Consider the following 15,919-nt stretch of genomic DNA (forward strand, 5'->3'; position numbering starts at 1 on the left):
AGATAAGATGATCTTTATAACAGATCCAGCCACCTTTTGCCATAAAATTATTCGATATCGGAAATATGTTTCTTCAAGAGGCTTCAACATGTATTCCTAAATTTTGTACACCATATTTTCGTTATTCATACTCGAATATAAAAATCACCCATGCACTGTTCTTCTTTTTGGTTACTTTGATAGAGATCAGAATTTACATGATTTTATTAGATGCATAATCACTGTTCATGTCCTGATTATCAATATGGAATTGTGCAGGAGAAAAGGTCAAATGGAATCATATGCACTTCTTCATTATATAAAGCTACTCTATTTATAAATGTTTGAGTAGAATACTACGTTAGTACATTTCTTTTTTAAAAAGTACTATTTGTTACAAATTTACAAATGGATATATGTTTGCATGGTAAATTACGTTTCAGGACAAAAACTGATATTGATTTATTATTCTTCTTTAGCTTTTTAGGCAGTTCCTCTGATAATATATATACTTTAATTTGGATAGATTTATTGACGGAATGATTCCGTTTCAAAGAACGTGATTTATTCTTCAGAACCCCATGTGAATACGGTTCTTTTTACAAATTTTATTGCATTTTCTTTTGAATATTTCCGTTGCCAGAGAAACAACATCATAAATTGCGTACGATAACAGCATAGTAGAAAAACGAAAACAAATTTCATTATTATTGATTAATCCAAATAGCCCTTTCCTTCAACCATTAGAAATTATTCTACCCCATAACAAAATGTATTCACAATATCTGATTCGAATTGAATACATACTCATTACATAAATCCCAGTGCACAGGACGTAGAGAGATACAAACGAAGCATTTCATTTTATTCGCTCGATCTTCCAAAAATCGATGAGTGAAGAATGTGATGTGAAGAGATCACGGCATTTGTTGTATGGGAGAATCTTGGCTAAACTGTGATCAACTTTCATCCTTTATACTGCAAGACAGACACAAATCTAATCAAATTTTTTCCCTATATTTGATTGTATAAATTTGCACGTATATGTGTGGTGTATGTTTTCCACAGATGCATGTTGATAATTTCTATTTCTTTATTTTATCTTTAATTGTCTTTACATTTCATAATTTGCCAACAATACATAAAGAAAGATATACAATATGCATGTTATATAGACATTTTTTTTTTTTGAAAATAAATCAACATGACGTTTCTTGTTTTCAAATTACATATTGTAGTTTTAAATAAAACACCTATGAAATAAATATTCTTTTTTTTTCAAAATGAAATGATTAATGAAATTATTATGCAACCGAAATTGAAATTTTATTACAAAATATTAATATTCAATGCTTGAATTAGGTTTTCATTAATTGTGTTAATATTCTTCATGAGTATTAAATAGTTTACAAAACCAAGGCCTTACTTTTGATAATTTTAAATATTTGCATATTCTTGAATATAATCGCTTACTGTTTTCTCCATCACTATAACGATCATTAATGAAACATCAATCTTAAATGATAAGAATTAGATGACATGTTAAGTCTAGTCTACCTTACTCAATATTATATATACTTAAAAAATCTTTGATAAATACACTGGAAGCAGAAAGCTCTCCAATTGTTTTCAATTTTGTTGTGTGTTTTCTCGTCATCGAAGCTTTTAATCTTCATTTTCCACTGTTGATAAAAAAAAGAAGTACTTTTCACCAGACAATTATCAATTTTATGTGATTTTTTCTCGTGGTGAAATATGAAATTATATTTAAAGTAAATAGATGTCATCGGAGATAAACAACTGGTAATATATAGTATATTGAGACTGTCAACTATCAATTTTACAAGTTTGTTAGTATTTAAAAACCCTACGATAATTATAAGATCAAGTAATACTTCCCCTAGAATCGTTTCATTGGCATTCAAAAAAGAAAGGACAACTTACCTTTTTGTTAGAATAAATTCAATCATCGGTTATTTTAAGTGCGTTTTTACTTATTGTTTTTCAGAGATTTATAATATAAATAAAAATTCATTATCTATATTTAAAACATATCAATTCAAACTTTTCCTGATTGATATGAGTGAAAGATTTTGAGGGGTTTTATATAGGAGGGAGGGGGTTAAATTGAAAGGTGTTTCTTCTGCAAAGAATATTATACTGCTGTTTTAAATTTACTGGTCAGTCATGTACTTCAGTTAAACAAATTATCAAAAATAATCAACACTAAGAACTAAGGAGTGAGAACATGGCTGATGACTCGACCATATGCATCATGCATGGTTCTCAAAAATCACTAATCGTTGGTTATTTAAATTCATTTAGAAAAAAAATGTAACTGAACATTCTCTTTTTTTACTTTAAGTCCTTTTTTTATATTTTGATTATATCTTAAAATTCTAAAACAATAACACAAAAAACTTGCCTTAGCAATGCAAATCATGAAAAATTAAAAATGATCACTGTTTATTGCATACTTTGACGATTTCCTCTACATCATTATAGTGCTTTGAATGACTATTTTCCTAGAAAACATAATTTTCAATTATGCATTGCATCACTATCATAATTCAATAACGGTAATTTCTATTTCCAGACAAGAAATTAGGGGGCCACATAACATATTACCGACTTCAGTCCTCTCACACGAAAGGTTGTTAGACACCCTCTAATCTGTAATTACTAAATAACTTGGTACTGCTAGTTTCTTCTGTCGAATTGATCGAGACGAAAAAAAGTCATCCCTTTTTTATTACACGAACTGAAAGACAAAATAATTACTCTTACACCAGGCCAGGCTTTTAGAACCTCTTTGTTTAGGGAAATTGGGAAAATAGTTAAAGAGAGTGAGTGAAAGTGGAGATGTGAAAGTCATACCGTTTATTACAAATGTCATATTTTGGCTTCAGCTGGGCAACTTGTGATCGATATCAAGGAAATTGGATATTCTCTCCGAATGAAGTCTTTTTTGAAGTATTGTATAGCTGGTACGGTGTTTGTTAATGGACAGTGTTACGTGGAACGTTAGATTATAGAGCTTTATATCAGTGTGTGTCTCTCTTTATACATTGTCCTGTCATTCCATCACTGATTTCTGCATCCGGTGTCATTATGGTAAACGGGGACTGTTTGCAACGCTGACAATTTGCCGGATAACTATTTCTCTCGCTACTACTCGGTGTTTTTAGAGCTGTGTGTGATCATGTTTATCTTTGGTAGATCACTTTGGCTGTTTTCGTATGTGACCTTAGTGAGTTCTTATTATCAATATGATCAACAAACCAAATTCTCAGCCAGTAAGTTTTCCATTTATTATATATGTATTATCTTCTAGCCTTTTTTTGTTATACCCGACTTGATAACTTTCTGTGATTTTTGTAATACCTTCTGAATTTTCTTCATGCTTATATTAGTCGTATAAGTAAAACATGACATCCAGTATTTTTGTACTAATTAACTTGATACTTTCAGAATATCAAAACTGCAGTTTCGCAGATTATTCAACTTGATAAACTCGATACTATACCTTTCATTATTTTACATTTTAACTCGATAACAAATATCTGTAGTATATACAAATGAATTTTTGCTGTAGTTTTTAGTTATATATTTCACAGCATTGAAAAATCTAAAGGTTACACTACTGAGAAATCACAAATTTTCGTGGGGGTTTAATTTTTGTTGATTTCGTGTTATGAAACGACTCACGAATTTATGTCCCCCACCAAATGTTAAAATTCTATACAACAGTTTTAAGTCTATCCTTCACCAACGAAATCAAATCTCCTCGAACCAATTTTTTTTTCTTTAAACCATGAAAATAAGTGATATTACAGTATATCCGGAATAATATATATTTTTAAAAGATACAATCAATATAGAATATGGACAAGAGCAAAATGTTAATAGAAAATGCAAAAATAACAACCACCCCAATCAGTTTTGTTCAGCCGTATTTTGTGAACAAAAATATTTCATTATCAATCTATGTCTGTAGACTATGATTGTTATTTCTATAAATGTATGCTTTGCAATCATTTTATTTATTGGGGAACCAATATTCGTGGATATATAAACCATCAACTTAATTGATGGTATGTGAACATCCAATTTTAACAGAGATTACATTTGCATCAGTATTTGTTGAATTTGTATATTCGTGAATAACCTATCAAATCGAAGAAAATTAAACCTTCAACAAATACAATGATTTCAATGTAGTCCAAGAAAAAGGTTCAAGCTATAGTATTTAATATAATTTTCATTTTTTGTAATTTGTTTTTTCATTGGTTCGTTTGGAATCACGTGTCAACGTATAGAAATAAGTATAGAAACTTCTTGCTTGGTTGTTCTGCTTTTCTGTTAAGTCGATATATTTATGGATTTACCTCATGAAAGGACTGTATTTGCATCATGCAATTTCCTATATTTTTACATGTACATGTCCAGGTTTAAAAAGAGTAAAATGGCCCAGAACCACCAAGCCCTATTAAATTAGGGTGATATGATATTGAATAATATTTCTTTATGGGGGTCCATATTAATTTATCATTTATCATTTTGTAGAAATCACCATCACACAGTTTAAGATGAAAAATAAAGTGCTTTTTGCTCCGTCATGATAAAGAAGGAATGCATGTTGTCCTTGGACACTAAATATCACTATTTCCTTCTCAGGCTTAAAAATGTTAATTCTGATTATTTTGTGCACAATTGTACAAGGAGGGTCAACAATGACCCCTTGGAGAGTCTAATTGTCTCGAATCCCCATTGACCACAACATCGAAATAGCTATCTCTGGGGCACTTATCCACACATCTTGGCCTGTCTGAACCCACGATCTGCAAGTAGAATCGATCAAATTTTGGAGTAATGGTTACTCCTTTCAAAAGAGTCCTAGTCAGGGTTCGACACTAACTTTTTAAGGCTTTAGTCCAGCCGGACTAGTGCTTCATTACTTTTACTAGTCCGCACGTGATTTTATTAGTCCGTCAAAAAAAAAGAAACATCAATGCTTTTTAACATTAATTTAACGTGACAATTAAAATACGTATTATTTTTTGAAATAAACAAAGTATTTGCGTGAAATATATTATTCCACAGATTCATTGAATTTTGCAATCAGCAAGTACGATCGTATTCCCGGTCTCCGTTTTTTTTTTTGTTTTTTTTTTTGTCTTTACATTACATCCAAAACGTCCAACGTCTTTCTTAAAAGTGTCATACTAAATCATGATCGCTAAAACCTTATACTTCAAATCGATCAGTCGAAAAATTAAGCGCTGAATTGACCCAGCATTGCGTGACTACCCGCCAAAAGCTAGAAATCTAAAAATACCAGTTTTCCAGTAAAAGTTGTCGAGAATCGGACATTGGTAATTTATTCATATTGTTTTTCAGAAATTTTTATTGGTCCGTTCGGACTAATTAGCCACATATTTTATTAGTCCGAATGAAAATGTATTAGTCTGAGACTAACGGACTAAGGTTACTGTCGAACCCTGCTAGTGTTATAGCTAGATCTAAAAGTAAAATGATTAAAAAAAATAAAATTCATTTAAAATAAACACATGCACGCACCGACCGCAATTAATCGTCTCAAAAATCTGCTAAGTAATTAATATTTAATTGCATAAAGCTAACTAAAATATAAACAAGAAGGTTTTGCTCTAAACATGTTCCCATACAATTAAGAAAGTGACTGTGTTTTGAGAACTTGATGAAAAATATGTATAGAGTTAATGGGAGATAAACAGATATACATGTATTTGTCGTCTCCTGCACAAATTACAATTTGTGGCCTCTTGTTCATTTAATGTTTTAGTACGGGATTTTTTTCACCAATTCCATTTCAGGTAAAAATGGAATCCATTTGAACAAGAAAATTATTGAACATTAATACTTCAAACCAACTTTTATTCGCTTGCAAAAATGTCCGCGAATTTCGCGACCTTCTTTAGCTCGCCAATATTTCTCGTTGCGAACCAATGATTTGCAACGTCAGTCGCCAAAATTACATTTGTAATACTCTTGGATTGATTTCAAACTGACGAATCGCAAATAAAAGATGATGCAAATAATAGTTTACAGTTTTCGTTTTACATTCAATGATGAACTTTATTTTGTAAGCATTCCTTTACTTTTGAAGGTACAAAATGAAAATAGTCAGATCTCCTGTAATATCTAATAAGATTCAAATTTGAAATTACATGAGAGTAACTTTTGTCTCAAATAGGCACTTTGTACGCAAAAAAAGAACATCTTTTTATTCCATGCTCATGCAAGATAATCAATGTTATCAATTATGTATTTATGGAGTAATATTTTCTCCCTTTCTTTCAGTACACAAATGCAGCAGAAATATCTCACAGAATTCCTCGCCTGGAGGTACCATCAGCAGCCCTAGGTATTCACATCAATACCCAAGGGATATAACGTGTACATATGATTTTTACGCTAATCCCGGTGAAAGAGTACAGATCAAGTTTACTCACTTCAATCTTTTCAAGTCACAACTTTATTCACAGGACGGGTAAGAAAATTAATTCAAAAGAGCATTAGTTAGATAAAATTTTTATTACTTTTTGACATGGCTGCCTGAAACAAATAAGTGCCAAATGGTATTTTTCCATTCAATTTGAATGAAAATGAAGATTTCTCCTAATTTCTACAGAAGATACAAAATTGATCGCAATATATAAACAGAGCAGCCAAAATCGAGGTGAAAATAAAAATGTCGATCCATGTTAAAAATTTGAATGAAAAAATTGAGAAACATTAAAATGTTTTAGAATGGAGTAACATTGGTATAAGATTCCTGTAGGAAGTTTATTTTAAACTTTGTAAATTTATCTTGTTTTTGTGGTATGTATTATTTATTTACTTAATATGATTAATATACTACTGTCTACGATTCAGATTTGGTTAAATTTAAATTGGCTGAATTAAGAAAAATTTAAAAATGTCTTGTATAATAAACATACTCTTTGATAATCAAATTTACGTTTGTTGCATAACTTCCAGCGACAAAAGGCATTAATAAGGTGAATATATTCTCTGTGTGTCAAGAATGTGACTTTGTAGACCTTCGGTGTACAACTATTGACAACTACATCCTTCCTTGACTTAAGTGGAGATCGATAGATCACAGATCAGGGGAGAGAGATTAGGATTTATAGTCTCCCACTGTGACAGCTTCTCAGTATCCCTCGTAGAAGATGGTATTGACCTGGTCTCTCTTAAACAATCAAATAAGGACTGTATTGTGTTGGGAGATACTGCAGTGATGTCCGTTTGACGTTATTATTCACCTACCGGTGAAATTGGAGGGAACTTTATGTTTCCTCTCCGTCTGTCTGTCTGATCATCTTGGTTTTCATAAAAAAAATTTGCAGACACTTTTGTATTTTATGCTGATATTTGGTTTGTAGGTCTATATTTAAGGAATGAAATTTAATATTTACCCAATTTATACGGTATAGTGGGTTGGGCGGTTTATAAAAAAGCGTAAACTGTTCCAACCCACTTTATACCGTATAAATTGGGTAGCTATAAATTTCATTTTATATAATTTAGTTTTTTTGTGAATTATTTTGTATAAGAAAAAAGATGGTTACCCTTAAAAAAAATGACTTCAAATTGTAAAAAATTTAAATGTAACGGCAGGCGGATCGATACGTTTTTGGCGCAAGTCATTGTGACGTAGGCAACCCAATTTATATGATATAAAGTAAATTTTTTATCCAATCATATTGTGCGTTACAATCGGAACGAACAAATGTAGATCAGGTTTTATTCGCATGAACTTTATTTTCGCGATCTTTCGCTCGCGAAAATTTCATTCTCGCGTATATTTAAGGTTTAAAAGAATGTATAAAGAATAATTGTAACTCGTGAGAAATTTTTCTCGCTTATACATATACATTGTTTTATTCATACATTGTTTCGAAAATAATTGGGTGATTTACAGTAGGTATCAAGTTGTTTTGCTATGATGCGTAAGACAGGATTATGGCCATTACCAGTATGGGAATCAGTATGGCTTCTTCAATGCTCTTGAAATGTTCCTCATTTGTAAATATTCAAGTTTTAATCAGGAAATAGCTTCATTTCTCTTTATGTAGGTGTAATTTTATCACTTTAAAGGTGTAGTTGTTGAGAATGTATTTCAAAACAAGGTTGCAATCACAATTGAAACAAGCATTCTGAGAATATTGCATTAGCAATACTAGTCCCCTACCGGCAAGTGTAATCTGGTTCCCGTTAAAAATTGAAAATGCCATAATTCCGTCAAAAATTTATGAAGTGGAACGAAATGCAAAATTCATCTGTGACTCATCAAGGTAAATTCGCATACGAAAAATCAGCTCATTATCTGCAAGCGTTTAGAAAAAAAGTGCGGAAAACCCTGAAATATTGTAAAGATCGTAATTCCGTACAAGATCATTGAAGCAGAACGAAATGCAAACTTGATTTGTAACTCATCAAGATACACTCACATACCAAAAATCAGCTCAATATCTGCAAGCGTTTTGAAAAAAAGTGCGGAAAACCAAATGGGACAAACTGACAGACAGCTAGACGGACGGACAGACTCAGAGGAATCCTATAGTCCCCTCCGGTTTCACCGGTAGGGGACTAATAACGTAAGTTTACAACTGAAATTATTATTTCCATGGTGGTCGTTATTTCAATAAATCACTATTTGCAACACCCAATTTTGAAATAAAAACAAGCATTCTGAGAGTATTGCATTAGCAATACTAGTCCCCTACCGGCAAGTGTAATCTAGTTCCCGTTAAGAATTGAAAATGCCATAAATCCGTAAAAAATCAATGAAGCAGAATGAAACTTGACCTATAACTAATCAAGGTAAAGTGACTTAACAAAAATCAGCTCAATATCTGAAAGCGTTTAGAAGAAAATTGCGGAAACCCCTAAAAATTGAAAAGGCCGTAATTCCGTCAAAAATCAGTGAAGCGGAAGGAAATGCAAACTTGATTTGTAACTCATCAAGATATACTCACATACCAAAAATCAGCTCAATATCTGCAAGCGTTTAGGAAAAAAGTGCGGAAAACCAAGTGGCCCAGACTGACAGACAGACAGAGGGACAGACAGACGGACAGACGGACGGACAGACTCAGAGGAAACCTATAGTCCCCTCCGGTTTCAGCGGTAGGGGACTAATAACGCTTAATTGATTTTTATACTATAAGCAAATGTAAGCAATGTGGCCCAACGTCTCTATTGTTTTCAAAATATACGTAATATATATATATATATATATATATATATATATATATATATATATATATATATATATATATATATATATATATATATATATATAATTGAAGAATAAGAATTATGTTTACTGATTTTGTTGGTATTATCATAATCTTCAACAGATTTATTATCTCACGTGTATGCATAGGATGTTATTCATGAAGAAAAAAGTACAAGTTTTGTCAGTGCATGTTGTAGGATTTATCTTAATAACGTTTGTAATGTTTCACCCACTTTTGATATAAAACTCACAATTCTTGTTTCAGAGGTGGGCATTATTTGAATAACTGTAGATTGAAACGTGGTTTTGGTTTTGAACTGCATTCTGAACCATCATTAGAATAATTACATTATTTCAATAGTGCAAGTTATTTCAATAGTGGTTGAAACATGTTTTTATGGCATTGAAATGCATTCCTACCCACTATTGATATAATTATTTCAAATGTGAACGTAATTTTGAATAATGTTTGCATCCTGGTTTTGTTTTTGAAATGCGTTTATAACACTATTAAAATTATTATTTCATTAGTGAACGCTATTTCAAGAGTGGTTGCAACCTGGTTTTTGTTTTTGAAATGCATCATCAACCAAAATTGAAATAATTATTTCAATAGTGGGCCTTGTAACAAATGTTGTCTTACTTTTGTTTGACTTTAGATTTTCCTCATTACATAGAGGAAAGAGAATTGCAAATAAATTTGTTGTCAATATGCCTAATATTGCTTCAAACTGTATCGAGTTTTACTCATATAAAATAGATGATTTCTTGCTTTTTGAATGTTTGCCTCCTCTTTTAAATGCAAAAAATCGTTATTAATCATGTATGCCCTCATAGCTTTATTTCCAGGATTTGAATAATGTGTCTCTGAAATATAAATAAACTCACACAGCCTGTTTTTGACATGCAGATAATTTTCCTAAATGTAAAAAAAAAAATATCAATTTGTAAATCCTGATTCAATATTATCATTGATTAGGACCGCTGGAATGAAACAGAATAATTGAATAGAGACTCGTTCCACTATATCTATTGAGGAACCACACAATTTCATCATTGCAATGGCTGCACTTACTCGAAGAGGGCTCTATCTGTAAAAAAAAAAAAAAAAAAAAAAAAAAAAACAGAAACGTTCTCCTGTGTATAATTATTTTATCCCCTGCTAGACAGACACCTGGTCTCCAGGCTACAGATGCAGTCATTCGTTCAAATAATCCCCCACGCCTTATCAAGAACAGTCCTCCACCATTGACAGTAAATTGATGAAAGCGGAAAATTAATCAAATTTACTCCAAGTGTGTTCATTAGTCCAATAATCAAGGGATTTTCTGCTTATATGACCAGTCAACATTGACAGTATAGAGAAATGTTTTCAGTTTTCTGGGCTGATTTCCCAGAGGAATATGACATAATTTTTTATTTCTTTTTTATGATAGTTGGCCTTTGTTCTACAAGGCTGCTTGTAAAAGGGTCTCAATGCTCACTTCGTTTTAAGTCCAGACTTTGTTTTGCTTTTGAATGTTTTATTGTTAAGGATTGGGGATAATGGATCTATTTATTATTTTCTTTTACTTGCACACAAAATGTTATTGTTCGGCATAAAAGATGGTGTGCATCAAAAAATATACAAATCAAGCATTTCAAATCAATAACTATTGTTATCATTTTGAAAAATTTAAGGAGAAAACATAATTCCCCTGCTTCACAAACATTACATTCTTAATTTTACTCTGAAAACTTGTAATTCAATGCATATAAAGGTACTCGTGACTAGTTTATAGAAACTAAACATGAATTATTTACCTTATCCAATTAATTTTGTGAACTGTCAGTGTTCATTGGACCTCAACCTTGTTTTCTCTCTCTCTCTCTCTATCTCTCTCTCTCTCTCTGTTTATTCTAAAGTACGCAAGGATGCACTTGAATTTTCACTTTCTAAAAAATTACATGTCCTTTTACAGGGATTGTAAGTTGGAGGATTCCGTATCTATTTATATCTCTGAAGCCTATGACGAGGTCAGTATCATGTTCTGTGGGGACAGGCTACCCCTACAATACATGTCCGTCAACAACTGGCTCAGGGTCAGGTTTGTCAGTCTGCCCGGAGGAGACAAGGGACAGGCCTCGGGATTCGAGTTCCAGTACAAATTTAGAAAAGGTGAAATTTCATAACTTTTATAGAGCTGTAGAATGCAGTTTATTCAATTGCAAAACATCTATAAGGTTTCGGTTTATTCGATTGCTAAACATCTGTTTAAATTAAATTATAAAACTGTTGTTGTCATGGTCAATATTTTTTCTGTCTTGTTTCAGATTTTGGAATAACAACGGGCGTACAATCGATAGCAGATAATGGTATGTGTTCATATTCTTTTTCAACACATCTTGATAGAGTTCAGCTTACATAAACAATAGTAGAGAAGAACTGGTGGTGTTTAGTAAAGTATTAAAGTTCTGGATTTATCTATTATCATTTTGCAGCCCGGAGGACCGGGCTGCTCTATACATATAAGTTTAAGTGTTGGTATATGGGGATTGAGGTGGGAGAAGTTATTCAGAATTAAAGGTTTTCTAAACATTAAAAAGATTGTTAATCAGAATGTTCTTTCCCTTTATAAATTACGAGATACACAATATATTTACTTCCATAAAGTGAATCTGTAAAAATATATATGTTTTTCATATTTAATATATAAAGTTGCTTATCATTTACTATCAAAAAACGACAGGTCCCTTTTTTAGAACATCGAATTTTACTTATCGCATAAAAACGTAAAAACGTACTTTACACAGTTCGTGTTTTATAATCTTAACGTGAAAGACATTTTTGAAAATAGGTGATGCATGTGTCTGGTTTCAAATTATATTTTATGCAGCCAACATTTACTTGAGGAATTGATAAAGTTTAAAAGGGTATCGTTTTTGTTCGATTTTCATCCGACTATACATGTAAGTTTCCAAAATAGTCTCTACTATCGTCTCCATCATTTAGACGCATGCCTTTTCACACATATCGAAGCGGTTTGATGATCAAGACTCATTTCCATTGTTTACTTTATTTATTTCCCGGGCGACAATTGATGGTTACATCAATGTTTTCTTGTTATCCATAGTTAACATGTTGCGCCTCCAACCTCGGGAGAGAGTGGGGCAACTATGTGGGCTTTCCACTCCCGTACGTCAACTTTATTTGGAATAAATAATTAAGTCAGGGTAAAAGTTCAACAAATAAAATTTATTTACACTATGTACAATTTGTTATGACTATTGAAATAATAAAAATCACAATATCTGACACCAAAAAGTAATGTCACTCCTACAACCCGTATGAATAATCTAAATCTCCCAAAATAATTATAAAAATTAGCTACTTGTACCAAAATATACTTTCCTTAATTTAATATACTTTATTTATACCTAACCTATAAGTCCTATACACTTTTATTAATAAATTGTAACTCCCATAAATTCTCCCATAAGTTTTCCCGTCGATGGGTCTCCCAACTCTACTTATGGGCCTCCCACAGGGATATCTCAGCGTCTCTATTTAATATAACTTGACTAATATAATTACCCATCTGGTCTGCATTAGGTCTGCCATCCCTTGTAATAGGGTGTGTATGGGAGATGTTCTCGGCTTCTGACTCCGAATTTCTCTCCCCCCTTTCTCCTCCAGCAGACGAATTTTCGGCTCTATGCCACTTCCGGAATAAACAAATCAGGGAAAGTGCACGCAGTGAAGTTTTCTAATGGAGAATCATTAATAACCATACAAAATGGGATTTTATCTTCCAAAATGTGATAAGTACAAGTAGCTATTACTTTATTAAGTTGATATAAACAATGACAATGACAATGAAGTGTTCAAAGATGAAACGTGATAAATGACATCAAACATGCTATCGAGATCGAGACCGGGTCGAAATACAGTGAACCCGACTCCAAAACAATAATATACGATTGACAGCATATAATCAATATCTTTTACAACTATTTACCGATTATTTAATCACAATCATAGCAAGTATTATATTGTTACTATACATATTAATCTGATGAAAACAACGATTGAATAATACAATATGTATACGCTGCGAGTGATCAACTGGTATAAATACACAACGTGAAGAAATGAATTTCGTAACGAACATGTTAACCAATAGCTTAAATTATACTTATTTTCTATGTTAGTTATTTAATAATTTACTTTGTTAGTTTATTCTTTTGAAAACGTATTGATAACCGTATGTAAAGTCATTTGACCTTACCCTTTATAGCACTGTTTGTTTGTTTATGTTTGTTTGTTTGTTTTTGGCAATCCCTCTTTCATGCTTTATTTGACAGGTCGTCCCCTTTGTAAATTCCTATATAACAGCACCCTGCAAAAGGTGGGTAACTTTACCACCCCTAACTACCCCGGATATTACCCCTCACATACTCAGTGTGAGTACGTTTTCCGCGGCGAACCAGGAGAACGAGTGACCATTACCCTGGACAATTTCGACGTTGGAAGAGGGGGAGTGTAAGTTTGTTGTTTAATAATTTAACTCTCACAAAACTTCACATATACAAGAAACATTTGAAAAGTTCTAAATATTGTTTGATGAAATGAAAAGCATTTAACGGAAGTTGGTGATCTGGATATCTTTAGAGACATAAGGAAAATAAACGTTTATTGTGGCTTCACCAAAGTATTGTCCTAAAATGGCGTTAAAAATCATATCTGTTCAATACCGTAAATATGAAGTAGAAAGAAAATAATATTTTATTTAGGAAAAGGTTGTAAGCCACCATTTGGACATTACTTGGACATACGTACATGTACTAAGAGATTGATACCAGGTTTAAACAAAGTTTTTTTTTTATGTTCACTACTATGAATACCATAACATTACCTTTCTTGTTCAGTTTAAAAATACCAGACTATGACGTCATAATTGTCAAAATAATGCTGGAAGTAGAAAAAGGTCTGGTTGAGTTGTTCTGTTTTCTTTGTATGCTTAGTCTCTTTACTAATATTTCGTTTCAAAACCATTTCATTGTTATAGTTTAGTTTTGTTAAATAAAGTACTTATAACGGAAGGATGAAAAATATTTCGTGACAAAGTAACCAGCCATAAAGCAGAATTATTAATTAACCAGTAAAGAAATGCAATTGCTGATAAGCTATATAATTACATTTTCACCAATGAAATACTGTGATTTATTACATTTTCAACAGTGAATTACTGTAATTTATTTATTGAATAAAAGTAATATTCTGACACAGTGTGAAAGGATATCAAAATGGTATTCTCACAGTGTTTTTAGCTCACCTGAGCCGAAGGCTCAAGTGAGCTTTTCTGATCACATTTTGTCTGTAGTCCGTCTGTCCGTCTGTCTGTCCGTCTGTAAACTTTTCACATTTTCGACTTCTTCTCAAGAACCACTGGGCCAATTTCAACCAAACTTGCCACAAAGTATCCTTGGGTAAAGGGGATTCAAGTTTGTTCAAACGAATCGCCACACCTTCTTCCAAGGGAAGATAATTGAGAATTTGTGAAAAATTAATGGCATCATTTAAAAATCTTCTTCTCAAGAACCACTGTGCTTGAAAACATGAAACTTATGTGGAAGCATCCTCAGGTAGTGCAGATTTAAGTTTGTTCAAATCATGACCCCCAGGGGTCGGGTGGGGCCGCAATGGGCGATCAAAGTTTTACATAGGAAATATACAGGAAAAATCTTTAAAAATCTTCTTCTGAAGAACAGCAAAGCCATAATTGGTCATATTCATATGGTAGCATCCTCAGATAGTGTAGATTCAAGTTTGTTCAAATCATGACCCCCGAGGGTCGGGTGGGGCCACAATGGGCGATCAAAGTTTTACATAGGAAGATATAGGAAAAATCTTTAAAAATCTTCTTCTCAAGAACAACAAAGCCATAATTGGTCATATTTATATGGTAGCATCCTCAGGTAGTGTAGATTCAAATTTGTTCAACTCATGACCCTTGGGGGTCGGGTGGGACCACAATGGGCGATCAAAGTTTTACATAGGAATATATAGGAAAACTCTTTAAAAATCTTCTTCTCAAGAACAGCAAAGCCATGATTGGTCATATTTATATGGAAGCATCCTCAGATAGTGTACATTCAAATTTATTCAACTCATGACCCCCGGGGGTCGGATGGGGCCACAATGGGCGATCAAAGTTTTACATAGGAACACATAGTAAAAATCATTTTAAAAAACTATTTGTTAAGAAAAGCAAAGCCATGATTGGTCATATTTATATGGTAGCATCCTCAGATAGTGTACATTTGAATTTGTTCAAATCATGACCCCTGGGGGTCGGTTCGGGCCATAATGGGCGATCAAAGTTTTACATAGGAACACATACTAAAAATCTTTAAAAAAAAACTATTTGTTAAGAATAGCAAAGCCATGATTGGTCATATTTATATGGAAGCATTCTTAGATAGTGTACATTCAAGTTTGTTTAAACATGTCCCCTGGGGGTCGGGTGGGGCCACAATGGGTAATCAAAGTTTTACATAGGAATACATAGGTTAAATCTTTAAAAATCTTCTACTCAAGAACAGCAAAGCCATGATTGGTCATATTTAAATGGAAGCATCCTCAGATAATGTAGATTCAAATTTGTTCAA

General features: G+C 32.4%; 1 protein-coding gene across 2 annotated transcripts in view; it reads left to right on the forward strand.

The window, feature by feature from the left end:
- The window catches only part of LOC133203218 (suppressor of lurcher protein 1-like), a 52,154-nt gene that overhangs the window by 33,425 nt on the left and 2,810 nt on the right, over nt 1-15,919 (forward strand). For both annotated transcript variants that reach the window (XM_061339048.1, XM_061339049.1), the window contains exons 7-10: nt 6,322-6,511; nt 11,230-11,426; nt 11,582-11,623; nt 13,613-13,790. In XM_061339048.1, coding sequence (XP_061195032.1) covers nt 6,322-6,511; nt 11,230-11,426; nt 11,582-11,623; nt 13,613-13,790 — 607 coding nt within the window. The remainder of the gene's footprint in view (nt 1-6,321; nt 6,512-11,229; nt 11,427-11,581; nt 11,624-13,612; nt 13,791-15,919) is intronic.

The sequence above is a fragment of the Saccostrea echinata genome, unplaced genomic scaffold (assembly GCF_033153115.1).
Source record: "Saccostrea echinata isolate AGI-Se365-2 ecotype Australia unplaced genomic scaffold, CSIRO_AGI_Sech_v1 ptg000049l, whole genome shotgun sequence".
NCBI classification, from domain to species: domain Eukaryota; kingdom Metazoa; phylum Mollusca; class Bivalvia; order Ostreida; family Ostreidae; genus Saccostrea; species Saccostrea echinata.